This window comes from Neofelis nebulosa, chromosome 7 (assembly GCF_028018385.1).
Source record: "Neofelis nebulosa isolate mNeoNeb1 chromosome 7, mNeoNeb1.pri, whole genome shotgun sequence".
Taxonomy (NCBI): Eukaryota; Metazoa; Chordata; class Mammalia; order Carnivora; family Felidae; genus Neofelis; species Neofelis nebulosa.
The window spans coordinates 74,584,833-74,609,527 of NC_080788.1; the positions used below are offsets into that span (position 1 = coordinate 74,584,833).

Here is a 24,695-nt window from a genome sequence, read left to right on the forward strand (position 1 = left end):
TAAGTGTATGTGTGTTGAAAGGTACGAGAAGGCAGGGATCATGTTAATTCCAAAAAGTGGAGCCTGGAAAAAATCCAAATATTTTCTTTAAAAATTAGTTTTTGGTTAAAATATATAAAATATCTCAATCTATTGAGATCCCTGATACTTCCTAAAAATATGAGTTGCAGAATTTCTCTACACAAATCTCTAATCTATTCCAGCTCACAAACATCTTTCCTTCTTCTCTGAATTTTAAAAAAATGTTTATTTTTGAGAGAGAGAGAACAGGGTGGGGGCAGAGAGAAAGGAAGACAGAGGATCTGAAGCAAACTCTGGGGCTTGAACTCACGAACTCATGAACCATGAGATCATGACCTGAGCAGCAGTCAGACACTTAATGGACTGAGCCACCCAGGCACCCCTGCCCCTTCTCTGAAATTTTACTGAAATTGAATCCTTACTACAGAACCTGTTTCTGTGGCTTTTCTCCCCAGTTAGGTAGAAAGCATATTAAGGGTAGAGACCATAGACGATGCACTTATTTTCTCCCAACTCACAGCTTTACACTCTCCTCCCAAAGAGTTTTAAGCTGTGAACTGGCAGATTGAGGTAGAGATGGATGAAGCCAGAAAAAAAATCTTCCTACAAGCATCAGGGTGCCTCCACAGTGTATGTGCTGGAAAGAGAAGGAATTAGGAGATCTGGGCTCCACTCAGGGCCTGCCACCTTGAGTATTCATTTGCCTGGCTCTTGTACTTACCTGCTCTAGGAAAGTGATAATATTGGCCCTGCTTACCTCATGGATTTGTCATGAGGCTCAGATCAGATAATATAGGTGAAAGTGCTGTGTATGATGTAAAGAACCTTGCCGGTGAAAATTACTGTGCCCCTGAGCAGCTATTTACGTTTCTCCTTCTTCTTCTTTTTTTTTTTTTTTGAAAATTTTTTAATGTGAGAGACACACACACACACAGAGAACATGAGTGAGGGAGGGGCAGAGAGAGATGAAGACACAGAATCTGAAGCAGGCTCCAGGCTTTGAGCTGTCAGCACAGCCCGACGCAGGGCTCGAACTCACGAGCTATGAGATCATGACCTGAGCTGGTCAGATGCTCAACCGACTGAGCCACCCAGGCACCCTAGTTTCTTCTTTTTTAACACCAGATAATTATATGCATAATCAATTCATCCAAGGCACACATGTTGGAAAAGCAATGGGGGGGGGGCGGGTGTGGAAATAAAGGAGGGAAGGAAAGAAAGAGGGAGAGGAAGGAGAATCAGAGACAAGCGGACCACCAGGAAGGCCAAAAGAGGCCGTCCTAGGAGCAAGGCCCAGATGGCACTTACATAAGCAGATGGCAGCCAGGAGTCGAAGGCCAGACTCTGGGGGGAAGCAGGTGGGGAAGAGAGGCTGCAGCACATAGTTGGAGAAGGTGAGGGCGATGACAGCCTGGTTGGTGGGGTAGATCACCAGCACCGCAATCCAAAGCCTCAGGAACCTGAAGGGGGAACAGGACAGAACTTGACCCAAGATAGCCACAGAGACTCCCGCCCCAATGACATGCATGGCAGGGATTCAGGAGTCATCAAAAGAAACCTGGGCAAGTCACTGGGCAGTAGAGGTGGGTGGGCTAAAGGGGTACGTTTCCTTTTCATTTTCAGGGATGCTGAGGACCCCAACCCCTGCTCAATGAGACAGTTGGCCCTCTGCAATGACAATAAAGTGGTTTGACGACGAGGAGCTAAGTGTCTGCTAGTGCAAACACATGTCTCGGCATTCTTCTCTCTCTCCTCTCCTTTTATAATCTCTTCTCTGAGCCCTGGCTCCTAGAATCCAGTGGTGGAAAATAAAATAGGCAACCTGAGAATTCTGACAGCCAGGACATGCTTAGGGTGTGGCCACTTTAAGCAACTGCCAGGGGCGGCACTGAGTGGGGGCATGAGGGGAAAGTGCCCTCCACATTCTTGGCCCCCTGGTAAGGGTTCAGCTCCTCAGTAGCAGGGCTGCAGAAGCTGAAGAAATTCAAGATCAGGGGCTGACTCTGCTGGGAGGCCTCATCCTTGATAGTGTGAGAAGAGGGTACCCCATTTCTTAGGTGGTCACTCTAATTTGTAAAACAAAAGGGCTTTGTTTTGTGATGTGCTTTCTCTGTGAGTCTATGGTCAGAGTTGTCATAAAGCCCAATTTGTTACCACTCATAGAATCTTGCCCACTGAAATCAACAAAGAGGTAAAAACTACAACCTGGTTCTTCTGCCATCCTCAGAAGAATCAAGGGGACACACAGCTACATTAGTGACCATGACAGGGAAGCAAAAGAGGAATCCTATTCTCTAGCTCTCCTAGGCACACTGGAAACCACTGGCCTTGGCTTCTAGACAACACAGGCCTCTGTGGGTCCTCTTACCCAGCCAGTCCTCCAAAGATGTCCTTGACGTAGGAGTAGTCACCTCCAGATTTGGGGATGGTGACACCAAGCTCAGCATAGCACAGGGCTCCCACAGCTGTGATGAGACCAGTCACAATCCAGACAATGAGAGCAAGGCCCACAGAGCCAGCGTTCTCCAGCACACCTTTTGGCGAGACGAAGATCCCAGAGCCAATGATGTTCCCTGCAGGAGGCACCAAGGTTGTCAGGGAAGACAGTGGAGTCAGCACAATTGGCAAGACTGGCATTTGCAGCAGTGGTCTCATCTCTGGTTTGATCCTAAAATGCCTTTGGAACACACCTTCAGGCAGGTGCATCTAGTAATAATTTACATGTCTCCTTTGGTCCTCAGGATACCCCTATGGAGTCAGATATAATTTTATCCATTTTACAGAGGAGGAAACTGAATCTCAGAGATATCAAGTGCATTGTCCAAGTCTACATGGTAGCAAGTAGTGGCTCAGGTACTGAACTTTAAGACCCTCTTACTGGGCTGTACCATGGCCTACTCGAGGCAACAGAAATCTTAAGACTAACTGGAAATGGCAGGACTGGAAAAGCAATCTATTCCCAGAGACAATCTGCAGGGTAGAGAGCTTCAAAAATGAGCTTAAGGGCCATAAATTTTGTATAGATTGTGGTCATACCCCATGCCTGGGGTTTTTTAAGACCCAGGAGCATCGATAGCACTTCTAGAGGCTGGCTTTTACCCCAGACATGACAGCCCCACCCTTGGTAAGAAATATGAAATAACCCTATAAAAACAGTCCTAGTAGCTTGGAAGTGGTTTGTAGGAGTGCAATACGTGCAAAGGTTCAGCACTATATTCTTCCAAAGGTCGTTCCCCTCCATTGTTTCATGCGACCCTCACAAAAACCTTAGGAAATTCAGGAAGAAGAGGAAGAATAGGTATTTCTCTCTTTATTTTACAAAAAGGCTAAGACATCGAGGGGTTAAGTGACTTTTTCCAAATTCCACAGTCACTGATGGGTAAAATTGGATCTAGAAGTCAGTCTCCTGATGCTTAATCCAGTGCATTTTCCACTAATCTATTTCTGCTTCTGTGTGCAGAAAGGCCAGCTTTCTCCTGAGAGGTGAGACGGGTAGCAAGGACTGAATAGTTGGCTACTGGCATGTGTATATTGGGCAGGGGAGGAACAGATGGGTGGGGGGAGCTCCTGACATGCTCCATCCCAAGCTTTCCTCTACTTCTTGTGATTCAAGGTGATCAGGGTGCACTGCACAGGTTCTTTGAAAGAAAGCTCTTTGAGGGCTGAGGGAAGAATCAGAGACTAAGTGAATGCAGGTAGAAAATCAGAACTGGAGTATTATGAGGCCAGCTTGGTTTGACAATGTTCTGAGGACATCTGAAACTCCCACCACCTCTCTTAGGGGGTTTGGAACCATATCTGGGCTGAACAAGATGCAGAGTATGAGATTTTACACTCAACTTTCAAAAACGACTTTCAGATCTCAACCACAACTCAACCTCAGTCCAGTCCTGGAACTTTCACATCTAAACCAAAATTCATGCATCTGGTTATTTCAGTGAAAGGGAACATTCTATTTCAGTGAATAGTCACATTCTAAAAATAATACACTTTGGGGCCCCTGGGTGGCTCAGTCGGTTGAGCGTCTGACTTCAGCTCAGGTCATGATCTCACAGTTCATGAGTTCGAGCCCCACATCAGGTTCTGTGCTGACAGCTCAGAGCCTGGAGCCTGCTTTGGATTCTGTGTCTCGCTCTCTCTCTCTGCCCCTCCCCCGTTCATGCTCTGTCTGTCTCGAAAATAAATAAACATTAAAAAAATTTTTTTTAAATAATACATCTTATTCCTCTTGGATAAAGAATGCTTTTCACACTAAAAAATTGCAGCTTCAGATGACTAATGGGAGAGGAAAGGGGTCTAGGCAGGTATGACAGCAGCAACCGTGAGACTGACATACAGCATCTGCAGCTAGATTCAGATGGTAAGGAAGCACATTTGTCTCAAACTTGCCTTGCTTCTGTGCAGATAGTCTATCCCAACAGAACCGGGCTAAATACACAGATGAAGCTAAAAGAAGTAACAATCCCTTATGTTCAGCTTTGTGATCTAAACATCAGGCAAAGAGAGATAGAAAAATGAGATTCTGGGCCCCATTAGTTCTTAAAGACTTTTCCTTTTCTTGTACGTTTACTTAAAGTCCTATGTGATAGGAACAGCCTCCCTCTCTCCTCCACCAGTCTCCATATGTGTTTTGCATGAAGGTTAGGCTAGTGGAGACTAGAAGGCCTTCTGGTAGTGTGCTAAGACTCAGGACACAGTTACCCTAGCAAGTGACCCTTAATTTGCCAAACGTAACATGCTCCTGTCCCCTGAAAGACACCAAGTGCCGGGAGTTGAGAACAAGGGATGGGATTGCTAACAATGCTGAAAAGTGATAGTAAACTCCTTGCCTAGCAGGAATTTATCAGAAAAGTAATTTGTAGGGCATTTCAAAGCCAGCCAAGAGGAGAGTAATACAGCTAGAGTTATAAAACTAGTTCAAGGGGTTAGAAAAATAATCAATACAGGAGAAAAACAAGGTTTGACTTTGGTCTTTAAGGTGCTGGAAAGGGAGGTGGTGGAGGAATGGGTAGGTGTTTCTCAGAGCCAGGAATGGCTGTCACAAGGAGGAAGTGGGAGTGAACGCTATCAAAGGGATTCCGTCTTCTCAGGAATTAAGTGTCAATGTTCCACCAAGGATTCTTGGAAAACAAATACTGCAGTGGGGATCTGTAAGCATTTCTGTTCTCCAGCCTTTGTTCTGGCATTTCCAGAGTGTGTACTCCTTTTCTCATTCCAGAGGCAGGCAGCTGCTGGAAAATGGGATGTGCAACACCAACAGCCCTTTGCGACTCTGATCACTTAACTGTGTCTCCTTATTCTTGGATAACATGTCCTTCTGTGGAGCTGCTGAGGTGATGGTGAGGGTCATAATGGGTTGACATTGGGACAAGAGTCTTTACTTTATAAAAATTTGACTCTACCCCCTGCCCTGAAATCTTAACTTTGACCAAACTAAAATTACAAAGATATAAGCTAAAAAAAAAAAAAAAAAAAAAAATGCTAGCCAAAACAGAGTGCTAGAGAACAGGAAGAAGAGGAATGTCTCTCTGATTCTAGGAAGCCACTACCTAGAAAACCAGAATCAGATAACTTTTCCTCCACCTTAGTGGCCTCTGGAGCTTCTGCAGGGGAAGGAATGTCACACAGAGCTGTGTTCTGAAGCTGAAAGAACATTCACATTACATTTAGTCAAGAGTAATGTCTACTATTTACTGCATCCTCTCACTTGTAAAGTGTCACACAGTAGACACTCCATAAATGTTTACTGAATGAATGATGTCAGACATCCATCTAGAACTTATGTCCACAGAACAATTTAATGTACATGTTTCTTTGGAACCTCCAGATCCTGCAAAGTAAGTCAATTGTGTTTTGTAGGCAAATGAGTAAAGCAACCCACTTCTTTCACTGCTGAAGAGAGTGATCTGGCTATTATTACTGTCTCCAATTTATAGGGGAAGAAAATAGGGCAACTATTACTCCCATTTTCCAAATGGGAAAAAATGAGAGAGGTATTACTATCCCTATTTTATGGATGAAGAAACTGAGACCCAGAGAGGTAGTTATTTGCCTAAATCATGGAGTAGGTTAGTAGTAACTGGATTAGAACCTAAATCTTCTGTCACACAGCCTCAAGCTTTTCCCAGGAAATAGACAGCTTTACTAAGATGATACTTATTAAGATAAGATGCTTATTAAGGAATTAGAACACAGATCTGATTCCTTCTTTCTACTGTGCCACCTTCGATGGTGATTTACAAAGTGTTCACATCCATTACTTTATTTGATTCTCAGAACTACTTTCTTAGGTGCACAGGGCAGGTACTATCATTTATATTTACCTTTGCTAAGACTGAGTTTTAGAGAGGTGAGGAGACTTGACCAAAGTCACATATTGCATAGGCAGCAAGGACTGCATAAGCAGTCCAAGTCCTTGGACTCCCAGCCTGGGTTTCCTGCACTATTCTACAGGGCCTCTCCTCTAGAAATTGCACAATAGAGACTTTAACTGGAGGGCTTTTACACTTGGACCCTGTCCAAATGTGTTTTTTCTGGAGTGGCTTTGAAAAAGGAGAAGTGGGAAAGGTCTTTTCTATCTTGACTATGGACCTTTCTTGATGAGAGGTTGGAAGAAAGTTGATTACTGTAGGGATGCTTTTCTCCATTGTTTTACTCTTAGACTCATTGTCTATAAAACCATTTAAGAATGAGATGCCCATTCATCTGGTATAGCCAAGGTTTCAATCCTTCCTTTCATCCATCCCAATTAGTAATATAATCACCTTATCATATAGATCTTCTTTGGTAAAAAATGAGTCCTAGGATGCCTGGACAATGAGGCCCAACTTGGCTTCTTCTGTCAAAGAAAAGCCAAGCAAACCACTCCAGGTTATATCAGTGGGCAAGTCTTCACCAGAAAAAAATTTGGAATTAAGAAAATCCACATTTGCCATGTATAACTTGATTTCCCCACTTGTGGGCCAATGTTCATGTGACTCCTATTAAGGCCTTACTCACATCCAGGCCTGTCCGCACTAGAATGCTGTAGGCATCAAAGAATTTCCTACGGCATCGAATTACAGACTTCTAATGCCCAACAGACCCTCTAATCCAAAAGCTTTTGGCCTTCCTTAATAGCTCATGCTAGTCTTAGAGTCTAATCAGAGATCCTCTTAGGGCTTGGAGGTTCTGTCCATTTCTATAATGTTTAGAGAAAGCCAGGTAAACTTTTTTTATGCTTCTTCCTTAAAGTGGCTGAGAAGATCTCAGGATTTTCAGGACTGGGGGAAGTGTGGAAGCAGGATCTGGTATATTGGGGGCCTTGATCCTCATGGCAGGAAGCTCACCATGTTTCCTACCCTGTATAGACTTTCCCATTAGGACCATACAAATAGTTACATCAGGGTGACAACAGGTCAAGACTGACATGTGCCCTGCAGAGTTGCTATCTCTGGCAGAATAAACATGTGGAAGGTGCTGCAGGACTCTGCTGTTTTGGATTCCTTACTGAAAAATGAAAAGGGCGGAAGGCTCAGAATTGGGGGAGCCATTGATTCCTTGCTTTGCCACTCACAAGCTGTGTGACCTGAATTTTTCTGACAGCCCTTTCCTTTACCTGCTGAATGGGAATAATTGTTCCTGCCCTGGCTACCTCACAAGGTTGTTATGGGAATCAAGGGAGGTCACATATGAAAAAAAAAAGGAGGGTGGAGGTCATGTATGTGTGGGAGCACTTTATAGTCTGTAAAATGCTAGCAAATATAAGGAATTGCTAGGATTTATAGCAGTAGAGATAGAGTCTATATCTAGAAGAATCCAATGGGCTTGCTTTGGAAGCTTGGCTCCAAAACAGCGCTGTAGAGCCAGGACCATGAAGCATTCTCTGAGTCATTTGTCTGCCTGTCTAGGTATAATTTTTAGATGCTGTAAGTGGGCGGCCAGCAGGTAACTGCATCTCAAAAAGTATTTATTAAGCACCCTCTCTGTACATGCTTGCTTTAAAAGGTAATTGGGAAGCACTTGTTCACACATGGACTTTTAATGACAAGACGGAGACAACCACCACCCACCAGCCCCTGAAAAGCATAGCATCCTGGCTTGAAGGGCTATGAGTGCATATGTGCATCCTCACATATGCCCACTAACATTCACATCTAACCTCCAGCATCTCCCTGTCTTGTTGGGGAAGAAGGCACTAGCAGAGACAGGTTTTTTCTACATCAGTGGTTCTCATCCAGGAGCAATTTTGCACCATGTCCCCCAGCCCCAGGGGACAGTTGGCAATGACTGGAGACACTCTTGATTGTTACAACTGGGGGAGGGGGTGCTATGGCATCTAGTGAGTAGAGGCCATGGCTGATGTTAAGCATTCATCCTTCAATACATGTGACAGCACCCCACAACCACAAAGTGTCTGGCCCAGAAGGTAACAGTGCTGACATTGAGAAACACTGTTCTAACTTCAAGCCTCATTGTCATTATCTGGCTAATCCCTAAAATCCCTTTTAGATTGGAACTTGGATGATTTTTTTTTTATGCCAAACACAAACATTTACTGTTCATGGGAATAACCCAATTTTAAGCTAAAGAATATTTTGTTGTAGTAAAAGACATATAACATTATATTTACCATCTTAACCATTTTTAAGTGTACAGTTCAGGGGTGCCTGGGTGGCTCAGTCAGTTAAGTGTCAGACTTTGGTTGAGGTCATGATCTCGTGGTCCGTGAGTTCAAGCCCCATGAGTTGGGCTCTGTGCTGACTGTTCAGAGCCTGGAGCCTGCTACGGATTCTGTGTCTCCCTCTCTCTCTGACCCTCCCCCATTCATGCTCTGTCTCTCTCTGTCTCAAAAATAAATAAACGTTAAAAAAAAAAAGAATCTGAAGATGGTACCTTCTTGATAAAAAAAAAAAAAGTGTACAGTTCAGTAGCATTAAGTATATTTACATTGTTAGGAAATATCTCCAGTGGATGATTTGTTTTTAACTGGCTGCTATTATTCAACAAATACTTTCTAAGCATTTGCCATGTGCCAGGCTGAATACTCAGGGATGTGAAAATGAGTAACACTGAGTCTTTACCCTCAAGGAAGTGTATGAAGTGAGGGCATGTAAGTGGACATGGAGCTGACAACAACTGTGCTGTATGACAGGATACCAAGGATGGAAAGGCCCACCGGCGTGGGCCACACACAACAAGCTTCCTGGAAGAGGGGAAGTACAAGATGGATGCTGATGAGTAAGAAGACTCAAATCAGCAGAGAGGAAGGGGAAAGCGTTGGCTGGTTGATAAGCAGGTGAGGTTTGAACTGAATTGGCCAGTTCTTCTCTTTGCCTGATCAGTCCAATTTAAATTTCTTTCTTTCTTTTTTTATTTGAGAGAGAGAGAGAGAGAGAGAGAGAGAGAGAGAGAGAAAGCAAGCGGGAACTGGAGGAGTGGCAGAGGGAGAGAGAGAGAGAGAGAGAGAGAGAGAGAGAGAGAGAGAGAGATTGAGAGGGAGAGTGAATCCCAAGCAGGCTCCATGCTGAGTATGGAGCCTGACTCAGGGCTTGATCCCATGACCCTGGGATCATGACCTGAGCTGAAATCAAGAGTTGGAGAGTTGGATACTCAACTAAATGAGCCACCCAGGCACCTCCCAACCTAAATTTCTGAACCAGAATTAATGAGTGCGTGTCAGGGGACTGGAGGTGGGAGGGGAAGTAAGGGTAGTGGTGGAGGAGGAGGAGCTCAAGGAGAGAAAGAAACTAATATTTATTGAATATATATCATAGGATACCAGCTTTGTTTTAATACTTCACAAAAAACTTCTGTTCTACAGGTAAGTAAACTGATAATTAACTTGTTGCAGGTTATGAAGCTTATAAATAGGCAAGCAGCTTGCAAACCTAAGACTCCCTTCAAAGCCCCTCCCCTTCTGCTACATCATTTATGCTTCTTCCCTTTCAACAACACTCTGATACAAATCATGGACAAATTCATTATATCCCTTCTACTACAGCATCAGGATCTACTTAACAAATTATTCCTTATCTCTAAGGCAACATGACCTGTGTGTATTAGCTGCTTACTAAATACTCTATGCAGAATTGTACTCTAAAGAAGCAGCTAAAGCATTTATGCATTTCATAGATATACAAACAGGTACCTTTAAAATCTACATACAGATGAAAAAAGTATACTGATAATTCTGCAGCAAGGGTACTCTCTCTGGATAATCCACCTTCACACATGAAGCGTGGTGTGAGGTTGCCTGGAACATCTTTTGGCATATTGTGAAACCATCTCCCCAGAAGTGACGTCAGTGCTAATGCTGAGGATATTTAAGGTAGGGAGCAAACCAATGGGAATACTTGTGACTGTGACAAAGAATGAGGGATGAGATGTAATCAACAAAGCTTCTTAGCTCAAACTTCATTCATTCTATAAATAAAATAGCTTAAAATAAACCTGAAGCATAATTTTGCTTCTTAGAAATAAAATTGACCAGTGCTCAGCACATGATCCAGCATATAATATGCTCGATGAGTGCTGAATGTTAAAATATGGACGAGTCTCAAATCCTATAACCAGCACTCCCATTTCTGTCCCCAGGAGCAACCTGCAGTTTATCATTCCCAGATCTCCAGAGAGAAGCAACTCAGGGTGCCTCATCCGTAGGCGTGTTCTGGGAGGGGAGCAAGCATAGTCTTTCTTGCTCTATATGCTTAGCCAAGAGTTAAAGATTGCAAAGGGGGGCGCCTGGGTGGCGCAGTCGGTTAAGCGTCCGACTTCAGCCAGGTCACGATCTTGCGGTCTGTGAGTTCGAGCCCCGCGTCGGGCTCTGGGCTGATGGCTCGGAGCCTGTTTCTGATTCTGTGTCTCCCTCTCTCTGACCCTCCCCCGCTCATGCTCTGTCTCTCTCTGTCCCAAAAATAAATAAAAAACGTTGAAAAAAAAATTAAAAAAAAAAAAAAAAAAAAAAAAGATTGCAAAGGAACAATTCCTAGTTCCCTGGGCTCTACATGGTTGTTATTTTGGGGGTTCAGAATATATTCTTGGGATTATTTGCTCATGCCTGCTTTTTTGACACTCCCTCATCACCCCAAACATTAACAACAAAACAAGAGCAACAAAAGAATCTCCTGAGGCATTTCTTTATAGGCAGCTGTGATGCTGGATTAACCCTCAGAAGAAAGCCAAAAACCCTGGTAACCAGGCAATTTGAGAAACCCCAATCTGTATGCTCCTTACCTCCACACCACTTTAATAAGCTGTTTTAATTCAGAAAAGATATATATATGGTGCCAGCCTGTCCCAAAAGGTCATTTGATCTGGGTACAGGGTATTTTTGATGTTGTTGTTTTTCTAAATAAGATGAGCTATTTGGTTTTGTTTCTTGGACATACTTTTTTACCTTCTGGGTTCCTATTTTCTTCTCCCAATCCCAAGAGTCTCTTGCTAATCACTCAATCTGCATAACTCTGCTCTTTAGGAGAACATATTATAGTCCTGCCACTAGCAGCCTCAACCAGATTGCTCCTTGAGCTCCGTGTTTCCTGGAGGCAGGAAGCATGCAACAGGATCCCTGTCCTCAGCTGCCCAGTTACATGCTGTGGAGAGCTTTGGTTAAGCCCAATGGCTTCAGAGTTCAATGACATGGAGGGAATCCTGGGTCTGTCATTGCCCACTTATTCATTCAAACCCTTCCTTTTTATGACAGTACTAATTACAAGGTATTAGAAGAGTATATTCATTTAAAACAATTTTTTTTTTAATTTTTTTTTTCAACATTTTTTATTTATTTTTGGGACAGAGAGAGACAGAGCATGAACGGGGGAGGGGCAGAGAGAGAGGGAGACACAGAATCGGAAACAGGCTCCAGGCTCCGAGCCATCAGCCCAGAGCCTGACGCGGGGCTCAAACTCACGCACCGCGAGATCGTGACCTGGCTGAAGTCGGACGCTTAACCGACTGCGCCACCCAGGCGCCCCTAAAACAATTTTTTAAATGTTTATTTATTATTGAGAGACAGAGAGAGACAGAGCATGAGCATGGGAGAGGCAGAGACAGGGGGAGACACAGAATCTGAAGCAGGCTCCAGGCTCTGAGCTGCCAGCACAGAGCCCAACGTGGGGCTTGAACTCACAAACTGCGAGACGATGACCTGAGCTGAAGTTGGATGCCCAACCAACTGAGCCACTCAGGCGCCCCTAGAAGAGTATATTCATAAAGCACTGACCAAGATACCACTATCAGTGCATAGTAGTGCTCAGTAAATGGTAGCTACTTACTATTATTATTATTACTATTATTATTATTTTAATATTTATTTATTTTTGAGAGACAGAGTGAGACAAAGTGAGACTGGGGGAGGGGCAGAGAGAGAGGGAGACACAGGATTGGAAACAGGCTCCAGGCTCTGAGCTGTCAGCACAGAGCCTGACGCGGGGCTCGAACCCACAGACTGTGAGACCATGACCTGAGCCGAAGTCGGACGCTCAACCGACTGAGCCACCCAGGCACCCCGCTACTTACTATTATGATTACACTGCTGGGTAAGCCTTTCTCTGCTAACCAAGATGTGTTTCTTTTGACAAGCCTCCTACTTGGCTTCTGTCTCAGAGTTTTCTTTGAGAACAATGAGTTTTAAACATGTTTGCATCCTGAATGAACCATATTTTAATCCCTCCATGTTTTTTTTTAAAAGTTGTAGTGCAAACTCAAGAAGAAATTTTCACACTCCAACCCTCTGTTTAACATCCAATAGACATTTGGGGGATTAGAAAGCTAATACATCATACTAGAGACTAAAATATAAAATCTTCTGAAGTGGTATAAAACACATGGGTCTGAAAACCTTTTGGACTTGAAAATTTTCCAAATCAGCCTAGTGCCATTTTGATATGGTTATACAAATAGCCACACTTTTTTGTTGACAAATAGCCTTAAAAAAAAAATGTTTTCCCCCAGCCTTTTCAGTACCAGACATCCATGGTCTTTACTGGCTCTGATCTCTGATGTCATAGTTATGGTCTTCCGTGGCCCACTCCCCCACCACACAATACACACTGGCCTTACTCCTTTTTCTCTCTGTTACTGATTAGAAATAAAGAATAGCTAAAAGCTTTGGCCCTGGAGTCAGACCATCTCAGTAATCGGTTGTGTGACCACTGGCAAATTACCTACCAGTTCTGTGACTCAATTCCCCATGTTTAAAAATAGAGGGGGGGCGCCTGGGTGGCTCAGTCGGTTAAGCGTCCGACTTCGGCTCAGGTCATGATCTCACGGTTCGTGGGTTCGAGCCCCGCGTCGGGCTCTGTGCTGACAGCTCAGAGCCTGGAGCCTGTTTCAGATTCTGTGTCTCCTTCTCTCTGTGACCCTCCCCCGTTCATGCTCTGTCTCTCTCTGTCTCAAAAATAAATAAACATTAAAAAAAAAAAAATTTAAAAAAAAAAAATAAAAATAAAAATAAAAAAAAAATAAAAATAAAAATAGAGGGGCGCCTGGGTGGCTCAGTGGGTTAAACATCCCACTTTAGCTCAGGTCATGATCTCTTGGTTCATGGGTTTGAGCCCCACATTGGGCTCTGTGCTGACAGTTCAGAGCCTGGAGCCTGCTTCAGATTCTGTGTCTCCCCGTCTTTCTGCCCCTCTCCCACTCGACATTGTCTATATTTCTCTCAAATATAAATTAACATTAACAAATTTTTTTTAATTAAAAAAATTGAGATAGTCATAATATCTACTTCCATAGGATTATGGTCAGGATTAAATAAGGTAATATGCATAAAAACTCATAGCACAGGAACTGTGGGCATTTAGTAAGAGCTCAATAAATACTACTCTTTTATCTTTACTTTTTCAAAGATTTTATTTTTAAGTAATCTCTACACCCAATGTGGGGTTTGAACCCACAATCCAAGATCAAGAGTTACATGCTCCACCAACTGAGCAAGCCAGGAACCCCAATAAATACTATTTAAAAAAAATATCTCAGGGGTGCCTGGGTGGCTTAGTCCATGGAGCATCTGATTCTTGATTTCAGTTCAGGTCATGACCTCATGGTTGTGAGATCAAGCCCCAGGGTGGGCTCCAGGCTGGGTGTGGAGCCTGATTAAGATTCTCTCTCTTTCCCTCTGCTCCTCCTCCATGTGTGCGTGCACTCTCTCTCTCTCAAAAAGAAAGAAAGAAAGAAGAAAGAAAGAGAAAAAGAAAAAGAAAAAACATATATATATATATATATATATACAAAGAGGGACCTCTGCCCAGGGTCTAAAGGAAAACACTCCTTTAGAACATAAAAGTAGAAATAGTAGAGAATAATGCTTAAAAGTTCAATTCAGAATTGGGACAAGCTCTAGGTTTGAATCTTGCCTTCAATACTTTTTAGCCATGTGATCTTCAACAAGTTGCTTATCCATCTGAGCCTCCATTTCCTTATCTGGAGAAAGAGATAAGTGCCTACCATGCCAGGTATTGTGAGGGATAAATAGGATAATGATATTGGGTAACTGCACAAGTGTCTGGCATATATTAAGTGCTTAATAATGATAGCTCTTGGGGATTCAGTCAGTGGAACGTGCGACTCTTGATTTTGAGGTTGTAGGTTTGAGCCCCATGTTGGATGGAGATAATTGCTTAAAAAGTAAAATCTAAAAAAAAAAAAAAAAAAGATAGCTCTTAACAGTAACTTCGGTATCATTAGATGAATTTTGCTGCTGTGTCACACTCTCTTTAGATTTTGGGGGAACTACACATTCATAGTGAAATCTAAGTTCATCTGTTGTCACCAGATTTCCTTAGCCAAGTACATGGAGAACAATAGACTGGTTAGATTAAGGTAAAGGTGATATTAAAAATTAAAATGGCCTGGGATGCCTGGCTGGCTCAGCCAGTGGAGCATGCAATTCTTAATCTCAGGTTTGTGAGTTCAAGCCCCACGTTGAGTGTAGAGCTTACTTAAAAAAAAAAATTTTTTTTTTAATGGCCCAACCTAATTGTCTATGTTGATGAAATTATTCCTTGCTTAAAGATTTTCAAGCCAGGTTCCCAACAGTTCTTCAGATAAACACTTCTTATTACTACTATATGCAGACTTTTCCCAAGAGCTAATAAAGTCCAACAATCATTTGAGTTATTGTTCCATATAGGGCTACACACTAAAGATTCAGAGATGTAGAAGATACATTTTTTTTTTTTTTTTTGCTCAAGGGAATAACAGTTTAGTTGTTAACGTTTTAAAGTTTCTTTTTTTTTAATGTTTATTTATTTTTGAGACAGAGAGAGACAGAGCATGAACGGGGGAGGGTCAGAGAGAGAGGGAGACACAGAATCTGAAGCAGGCTCCAGTCTCTGAGCTGTCAGCACAGAGCCTGACGCGGAGCTCGAACTCATGGACCATGAGATCATGACCTGAGCCGAAGTCGGATGCTTAACCAAATGAGCCACCCAGCTGCCCCTAGTTGTCAACGTTTTACCTATGAAATCTCCCAGAATCATCTTCTCTATCCCATCTTTTCCAACATCCTCAAGATGTTTCTTAATCTAGTGCTGGATGAGACTTCTCTCCTTGTGCTTCCTACCATTCACCTAACTTTGCCCTTATTCAGCTCTTACACAACTCAACTATTTCATTAATTTCGTTATTTGTTTAATGTATATGAATGTCATCTCTCCAGTCAGATTATAAGTAACTCTAGGGCATGGGTTTCTATTAGTTCAGTCTACATTCTTGTAACACCTACCATTCTATTATTCCTACTTTAGATCATCAATGATGCTTGTTAATGAAATTTTATGAGCTTGTATGAAACATATAGTTTAACTTATCCCTCTAAGTCAATTGGGTATGAGATAGTTGGATTTGGGGCAGATGTTACTTTCCCATACCATATCACCGGACTCACTTAGGAAATTTCTTTCCTCTTTTTGCCTTCTAATTCTCTTTCTTCCACAGTCTTGATGTTGAACACCAGATCACTGAATTCTGCATGGAAAAGGCCATTTCTATTTTTGCATTTGGTCTTGAAAAAACTTGAATCACTATCATCCACTCAGAAACCCCTCTAGAAGAGAATGGGGCTGCTGCTCAGCATATCTGCAATTCAACAGCCATGCAGGAGGGGAAGCAAGAAGAATTTTTTTTCCTGGAAGCAGATGTCCTTCTGACAAAAGCAGAAAAAAATTTGCCCCCATATAATCCTAGAGAAAATCTGTGTCTCACCCTAGTTTAAATGGAGCTAGAATAGTGCCTATTAACTCTACAAAGATTCTCACACTTTGGAAAAATATCCTGATTTCTCTGAAATCACCTATTTGGGATCTCCCTTTACTTTAGAGTTATTCTTGTCACTGTAATGTCAATGGGAATATTGGGAGTATTTTCACACTGAAGCTCAATCTATGAGATTGTGGGTAAAGCAGTAGTAATATTTACCCAACTAAGATTGTATTTCTTCAACATTTAGAAACCTGTTGAAGAAAGAGACAAGAACAACCTCAGGATATAGAGAAACGTCCTCCACCCTTGAATACCTGCACATATACAGAGGTGGGTGAGCAAGGCTGAGGCAGGAAAGAGGTTTGACTGTGCTTGTGTGCATGTAGGTGTACACATCTGCATATGAATAAGAGGAGGAAAATGCTTAATCCTATCAGTCAAACTGGTGAAAGAGGTAACAGGCTCTGGGCTATTTATAGACCATAAATTGGCATGTGCTGTACGTATTGAGTACTTTGCTGATCTCATTTTTTGAGCAATTGAGATAAAGGAGAAGCAAAGAAAAGGTAATGAGAGATTCAGATCATGATTGTAATTTTCTAAAATAACATTACATTTCTTTTAACTGTAGATGCCTGGAAAACCTCCCAGAGTCAAGAGAATTAGATAGAATGGGATTCCATTTTGAAAACAGAGTGGAGATAACATGATCACCAAAGTCTGGGTGTAGAGGTGAAGAGGATTATCTGAATACTATACTGATTTTATTTGATTTCAAGGGCGTTCTCCAATGTCATTATTGCTCGGGTGCCAAAATGCCTCTGTGCATGTAATATGGGCTCATCCAGAGACACTGATTCATGGGCAGTAGGACAATAGGGCAATAGGGCAATAGAAAAAAGTTCAAAAGGAACTTTGGAGAGAGGACACAAACATATCTGGCCTGACCATCCCTCACCCCATTCTCTGGGAAGTCTGTAAAACCTTCTACCAAAAACAGAAGAAATGCTCACTCTCCGAAGTAATGAGCCATTGCCCATCCATCTCCAGGGCCTCTCTGGAAAGAGGAAGATGTGTTGTCTAGAGACAGAACCATATCTGGGACCCTCTGCCAAGCAGTGTGTGGTTAGGGGGTTGGAGTGGCCTATACTGGCACTCTCAGGAACACTCAGGCCCCCCAGCCTCGTCAAAGTCTTCCAGCTGGGACCCATTTTAACCATCGGTTCCTCCTTGACTCCACGTTCTAGTCATTCTTTGAGAGCCTCATAAGGTCTTCCATGAATGTTAGGAGATGGGCAGACTCACAGGCAACTAGAGAAACTGCAAACTGTCTGTTTACAGAGAGGCACAATCTGTCTCTCCCTTTCTCCATAATTTATTTCCTCATCTGTGAAATGGGAATAACAGCCCCATCACATCTACTTTACAAAGTGAAAGTGCTGCATAAGATGAAAAAAGCTATAGGAAGGCAAGGTATTATTAGCGCCATTGTAGCCATTTTTATTATCCATTCCCCAGGCCCCCTATGTTTCATAGGACATAAAATAACAAAACATTTACTAAATATGTCTCAAGACAGTCCCCAGCCTGCTAAAGAGATGGCTGCATGAAACCCTGTTAAAAATTCAGGTTCCCTAGCCCCACTTTAAGCCAACTGGATCAGAACCTTCAAGTGTGGAGCCAGAAGACTTGTATTTTCAACAAGCTCCCAGGCAATGCTGACCAGCAGCCAGGTGTGTGAACCCTCTTTGCTCCATTCTATGAACACTGGACAGAACTGCTCAGCCTGCTTTGAAGGAAGAGATGCAAGACATACACAGCTTCCTAGACCCATCAAATATGACCACTGGGGATGGGTTACAGTACAGGTGAATGACAATCCTTTTCTAAGGGAGTAGGAAGCAAAAATAGCACTTTAGAGGGGGCATAGGTTCCATAAGAGGACCACCAGAGAAGGGGAGGAGTGGTGGATGGGAAAGGAAATTGGACTCACCTACAATGATACCACAAGCACTGACCAATCCAATTTCTTTCTTCAGGGCTACTCCGCCCCCTCCAGAACCAGACTCCGGGGTGGTATCCGATTTGCTCCCACCTGGGTGGCTCTTTTCAGTGTTGTTTCGGTGCCTGGCTCCTTTTTCCATCTTTCCCATTGGATTTCAACCTCCGAAAGGTATCTCTCTTTCTAAATATGTGTGGGTGTAAATATATTTTAAGAGATTGTCTTTCAAATTGAAATGTCCTTTTCTGAAATAAGGACCACTCCTACTCTCTTAAAAAAGACTCAGGCAGATAAAAGAAAAAAACTGAAAATCTTCCTATTCTGTATTGACACTTTCTTGTCACTCGTGCTTACAAACTAGGAAAGGGTTGTTAAAAGTGGGGGGAAAAGAGACATAGATATTTAAATATAAAAATAGAACTGTGCCAGCTACTCCAGCTGGAATTTTCCTGAAGGGGATGTAGATCTTCAGAGACCAGAATGGTTCTGCAATGTGTACCAGGCAGTGGCTTATTTTAGACGCTTCAAAGAGCTAATCTGGGTTTCATTCAGCTCTGCCCCCAAGAAAACAAAGATTGTCTTTACCTCCCCTTAGCCTTTTCTTTTATGATGAAGATAAGAGTTTTCATTAACTGAAGGGAAAAAAGGCAGTCCTCCGGTACTTTCTTCTCTTCCAGAAAAACAACTGTGGACCAGACCGGTTTGCTCTAGATCTTGTTTCCACCTGCTGTGGGTTTGTTTTCCCCTCCCTGTCTTCTGCCTTCCGCTTTCTCCAGATGTCCTCTTATGTCTCGTTTGTTTTCCTGTCCTTGTTTTCTTTCTTCCAAGCTCCGTCCTCACGGCACAGACTGCCCCATCTCTCTAGGTTACGGGAGAGTGGCCCTGGCACACACGAATGTGCTTCCCTTTTAGCATGGGGTTTTATAGGCTGAGCTAGCTCCGCCCCCATCTCCTCGGCTTCTCTCCATCCTCAGTCTGTCTCCTCCCTCCTCTTCAATTTAAATATTAGCACACAGCCCCCAAAGATCACCGAGAAGATGGATTAAAATATTCTGCTTTGTAATCGTCTCTCATTCTCCATCTTTCTCCTTGTGAGAAGTGGAAGTAAAATCCTTCCATGTCAACTGTTCTGGGAGAGATCATTAGCTGGTATAGCATTACAGGTCATACAGCATTTGTGAGCTTTATAAATAAGGGACCGGTTGTGCAGACACTTCCTCAGAAATACACAGGCGACTGTGCTAAAATATTTATATCTGGATCATTTGAGGATACAGGAGAGAAGGTTGTAGGGACCTTGTCTTCAAGTTTCTGAAAGTAGAAGGAAATTCGCAGCTGGGGGAGGGGAATGGAAAGAATTAAGAATAATGTAAAAGAGGTTCATTTAGTAGAACTGTGAGCTGTGAAGAGCATAGGTGAAAGAATCACCAGGAAGAGGTAGTAGCCTTACTGTTCACAGCTCTATTCTGTGTTAGCTAAGGCAGGATGAAAATGTCTCCCACTCTGGACCCAGGAAAGAATGACACAAAATCTGGTAGGATGGAGCCTTTCACAGGTTCTAGTATTTTTTGCATGCATAAATTATCTGAAAGACAGCTCGGGGAAGGAGTGAAGAGCTATCAAGACCTCTCTGATCACAAAACAGAGTGTTGATGTTAAGAAATGACCAACTGGGGGCGCCTGGGTGGCTCAGGCGGTTAAGCATCCGACTTCGGCTCAGGTCATGATCTCACGGTCCATGAGTTCGAGCCCCGCGTTGGGCTCTGTGCTGACAGCTCAGAGCCTGGAGCCTGTTTCAGATTCTGTGTCTCCCTCTCTCTGACCCTCCCCCGTTCATGCTCTGTCTCTCTCTCTCTGTCTCAAAAAAAAAAAACGTTAAAAAAAAAAATTTAGAGAAGAAATGACCAACTGGGGCCCCTGGGCGGCTCAGTCGGTTGAGCGACCGACTTTGGCTCAGGTCATGAACTCACAGTTTGTGAGTTCAAGCCCCACGTCGTGCTCTGTGCTGATTACTCAGAGTCTGGAGTCTGCTTCAGATTCTGTGTCTCCCTCTCTTTCTCCTCCTCCCCTTGCTCACGCTCTGTCTCTCTCTCTCTCAAAACTAAATAAATATTAAAAAAAAAAAACTTTAAAAAAAAGAAAAAAAGAAATTACCAACTTATGTTGATATTGTGTCTTGGCTTCCATGAAGAATTTCACCCAGGAACTGCTGCCTTATGGTGAGAGCAATGATATCTATTTATAATTGTAAAGTACTTTGAAAAAAGCAGCAAGAAGCAATATAGCAGACCACACTATAAATCTAAACTAAAATTATTTCTTTTTTAAAAAAATTTTTTTTGATGTTTTTTTAATTTATTTTTGAGACAGAGAGAGACAGAGCATGAGCAGGGAAGGGGCAGAGAGAGAGGGAGACACAGAATCCGAATCAGGCTCCAGGCTTTGAGCTGTCAGCACAGAGCCCGACACAGGGCTCGAACAAACAAACCAAGAGATCATGACCTGAGCCGAAGTCAGCCGCTTAACCGACTGAGCCACCCAGGTGCCCCAACAAAAGTACTTGATTTTAAAGTGGGTCTAAAAAACAAAGGTCCCCAAGCTGACTGCTAAATACAGAAATTTGGCTTCAGTTTTTGGAAAATTCTGAATTTTCCTGTTCCAAAACAGAATTTTGGAAAACTCTGCATTTTAAGAAAAATAAATACTTAATTCCTTTTAATAAGGATGGTTGAGCTATTGTAGCAAAGACTTTCCAAATAAGATAAAGTCCAATCCACAATATTTTCACTTTGCCCTTAAGCACTCAGCAAGTACTAAGAAGTTTCAAAGGTTCGGAGTTCAACCTCTTCTTTTGCCACTTCAAGATACAGCAAATTGAAAGCCTCAGCTAAATACATACATACATACATACATACATAGCATTTTCAATCAAAAGAACAGAGAAGTAAGGAATATATAGCACAAAACTCCACGGGAGGGCATGAGTCATGGCAATTTTGAGTTGCTTCTGGACTTTCCTGAAGGACAAAGCATTGAGGAAAAATTTGATGGATTCATTTTTAAACAGTATGATTTGAAGACTTCTGCCCAAATTTCAACATTAAGGTATAAAACAAATAATCTTTCTCCTTCCCAAACATGAGTTCTTTCAGTTACATTTATATTTCTAATTTAAATGTGTCAATTTAATATGAGATAAAACATGAATGTGATGAATTTGAGTTCTCTTGCCAAAATCAGTGCAAACTGACCACAAAATGTCAGGCTTTAGCCAGCTGAATTTATGATAAAGAAGTTAAGGAGGGTAGGGGCGCCTGGCTCAGGTGGTTAAGTGTCGGACTCTTGATTTCAGCTCAGGTCATGATTTCATGATTTTGAGCCCCTGACAGTGCAGAGCCTGCTTGGAATTCTCTCTCTCCCTCTCTCTCTGCCCTTCTCACACTTTCTCTCTCTCTCTCTCTCTCAAAAAAAGACCCAAACTTTTTAAAAAAATTTAAAAAAAGAAGTTAAGGAGGATTGTGGGATCAAATCCATTTTTGGGATATAGTGGTACTAAGCACACCACTAAAGTACTTAGTACTTAGGACTCTTCCCTCTTTTAACAGAACCTTTTATTCATATTACATGGCTCTCTTGATGTTGGATTCTTTTTGTGAAATAAACCCTAGGTGTGTCAAAATTCCACATGACTAACATTGAACACAAAAGAGTAAAAACAGTCTTGGTGTAACATGCTGAAAAAATCTATAGAAATGATTAACTGACGTTTCTTAAATTTTGAGCACTGAATTATTTTTATTCATAACTATTCTACATTTGCCTTTGTATCTTTTGTTCTGCTTTCTGCATTTCAACAGTGCTTTACAGTCTACAAACTGTTTTATGCACAACATCTGGGTTTTTTCTCCTCCTTATTAAATACTTTGGATAGAGAAGCCACTTACTTTTTCCTCTTACAAAGATTAGGAAGTTGAGGCTCAGAGAAGTGTCTTGCCTGAGGTCAAAGACAAGACAATCTACTTCTGGGCAAGTGGGATGTCAATAGTTTACACATGGAGAGCTTTTCCCAGGACACTATAGCTACTTAAAGACTTTGATCAGGGCCATGTCCACATCTTCTTAAATTGGTGTCATAACTGTGCCTTTTAGAGAGCCACCTTTATGTTAACATCTGTTCAGTGACTCACAGGACTTCTGCCCTCCCCTCAGTATTTGTCACCTCCTTCACATAGTCCTCAGTTTGGCCATTTTCCAACTGCATTAGCACAACTCTGTTTCCAGTATCTGGCTGACTGTTTATTATTGATTTGCATGCTTAGGATGGGAAGAAGGTGATCCTTTTAACCTGGGAAAGGGTGGGTAAGAGGGTCATTTTCTTATGAACAAGGACTTAGCAAGAGAAAGTCTGTGTGAGGCTGACACCTACTGCACAAAGGAAGGTATGGCACAGAAACATGCTACTTGTACATAGTGAACAAAAAGTTCTGTTGCCATATTCCCTTTAGCAACAACAGCTAAGAAGTATCTGTTTTTTATGTATTTTTATGTATTTTATGTATGTAAGTAAGATACAGAAGTATCTGTATTTTTATGTATTTTATGTAAGTATTTTTTAATGTTTATTTTTGAGAGAGAAAGAGAGAGAGAAACAAGGCATGAGCGGGGGAGGGACAGAGAGAGAGGGAGACACAGAACCTGAAGCAGGATCCAGGCTCTGAGCTGTCAGCACAGAGCCCAAGGCGGGGCTCAAACCCAGGGACCGTGAGATCATGACCTGAGCCAAAGTTGGACGCTTAACCGACTAAGCCACCCCGGTGCCTCAAGAAGTATCTGTTAATGCAGAGGAATACATGAGCACAAAGCTCATTTACTCCATTTTTTTTTTTTTTTCTGGACCCAGTAGACATGCACTTTATTTATTCATTGTAACAAAGCTGTGAACTCTGAGATCAAAAGAGAGGACCCAAATCTCTTCCTGGAGGAAACTCATAGTCCATACTCACACTCCACTCTTCTTCTTGCACCTATATGCCCAGAGTCAGAGGAAACTCTGCTTTCAATTAAAGCCAGCTTTCTTCCTGAAGTTGCAGTGACCACTGCCTATGGTCAAACAGTGGCTTTCTGAGCTAGCATTCTAGGACCTTTTATTTCATTAAAGTAAAGAGCAGATGAAAATTAGTGAGCAAAGAGGAAAGAAATAAAAGAAAAAGACAAAACAGGTCAGAAAGAAAGGAAGATAAAATGAGAAGATGTAGTTAGTTAATAAGCTCTTTTTAGTGTATGCTCTGTTTGCCTTTTGGACATATTTATGAGTTCAAAGGAAGTTGTATCTTCTAGGGTTTATGTAGTCCTGAGAATTTGGATGGGGCAGATCCTGTTTTGTGATGATGGTCAATGAATTCATGCTCTTCTGGAGATAATGATGAATGCTTGCTCTGACAATAAAGACAAAAATTCCAGCAGATTACTCTTCTGTCTACTGCACTTGGCTGGATTCCAGAGAGCTAGCCCAGCACTAGTGGGAAAGAAATAAAGGTGCATTCCCTGAGGCAGCTGCATGTGCTTAACTCCTTTGCTGGGCCCAATCTGTCTCAGGGCTTTGGTATTCTTTCTAAGCCTTTAGGCGAATCAAGTTCTGAGTACTTAAATGTGGAAACTTCCAGTTTCTAATTGGTTTTTGCTGAGGATTTATGTTTACCAAAGATGGAAGCTCATATATTTTAGGATATGGAAAATAAGTTCCCTGAAATTAGACATTGTTTTATTCTCTGTTGTAACCCCAGTACCTAAAATGGTGCCTAGAACTCAAAAAATATGATTGATTGAATGAATGAATGAATAGTAATGTACATTAATTCATAATAAATAAATTAAATAATAGCTGATGGACTGATGTGTGGGTTAATTGTAGTAAGATGCAGTCAAGTCCTCAGTGCTTGGAGAGGAGCTGAACTGTAGACAGAAGAGAAAAACACAATTAAAGGTTTGACTTTGAAGATCATTTCATATGGAACACAGATCTCAAGGAGGCCCCCAACACTGCCTGGCATTACAACACTACGGGCAACTGACTCTTCCATTCACTTTCATTCTCCTCTCTGCAAATACCATCCCTCAAATCCGCACTTTCAGTTGATGTCCTTGCCTATTATTTCATGGAGAAAACAGAATGGCAGAAGGAACTTCCACATCCTCCAATCACTAACTCTGTCAATATGCCATAAGCTGCACCCACATACTCTGCCTTCTCTCCCATAGAAATGGATGTGCTGTACTTGCTCCTATGTATCTCCCTGACTTGTACACCAGCTTCCCTGACCTAGCTCACCTACCGAGGGACTTTGCTCCTGCAATTATTCCTCTCTCCTGCATCATCAGTTTTTCACGCTCTAGGGGATTATTCCTATCAGTATACTAACATGCTATAATGGCTTCCATAAAAAACAAAAACAAACAAAACCCCAACCCTAACAACTTCCCTTGACTTTAT

General features: G+C 42.2%; 1 protein-coding gene across 1 annotated transcript in view; it reads right to left on the bottom strand.

The window, feature by feature from the left end:
* Positions 1-18,356, bottom strand: part of SLC7A8 (solute carrier family 7 member 8) — a 51,967-nt gene extending 33,611 nt beyond the window's left edge. Inside the window, exons 1-3 of the mRNA XM_058738545.1 lie at positions 18,197-18,356; positions 2,390-2,594; positions 1,330-1,481 (exon numbers count right to left, since the gene is read on the bottom strand). Coding sequence (XP_058594528.1) covers positions 1,330-1,481; positions 2,390-2,594; positions 18,197-18,356 — 517 coding nt within the window. The remainder of the gene's footprint in view (positions 1-1,329; positions 1,482-2,389; positions 2,595-18,196) is intronic.
* Between the last annotated feature and the right edge of the window lie 6,339 nt (positions 18,357-24,695).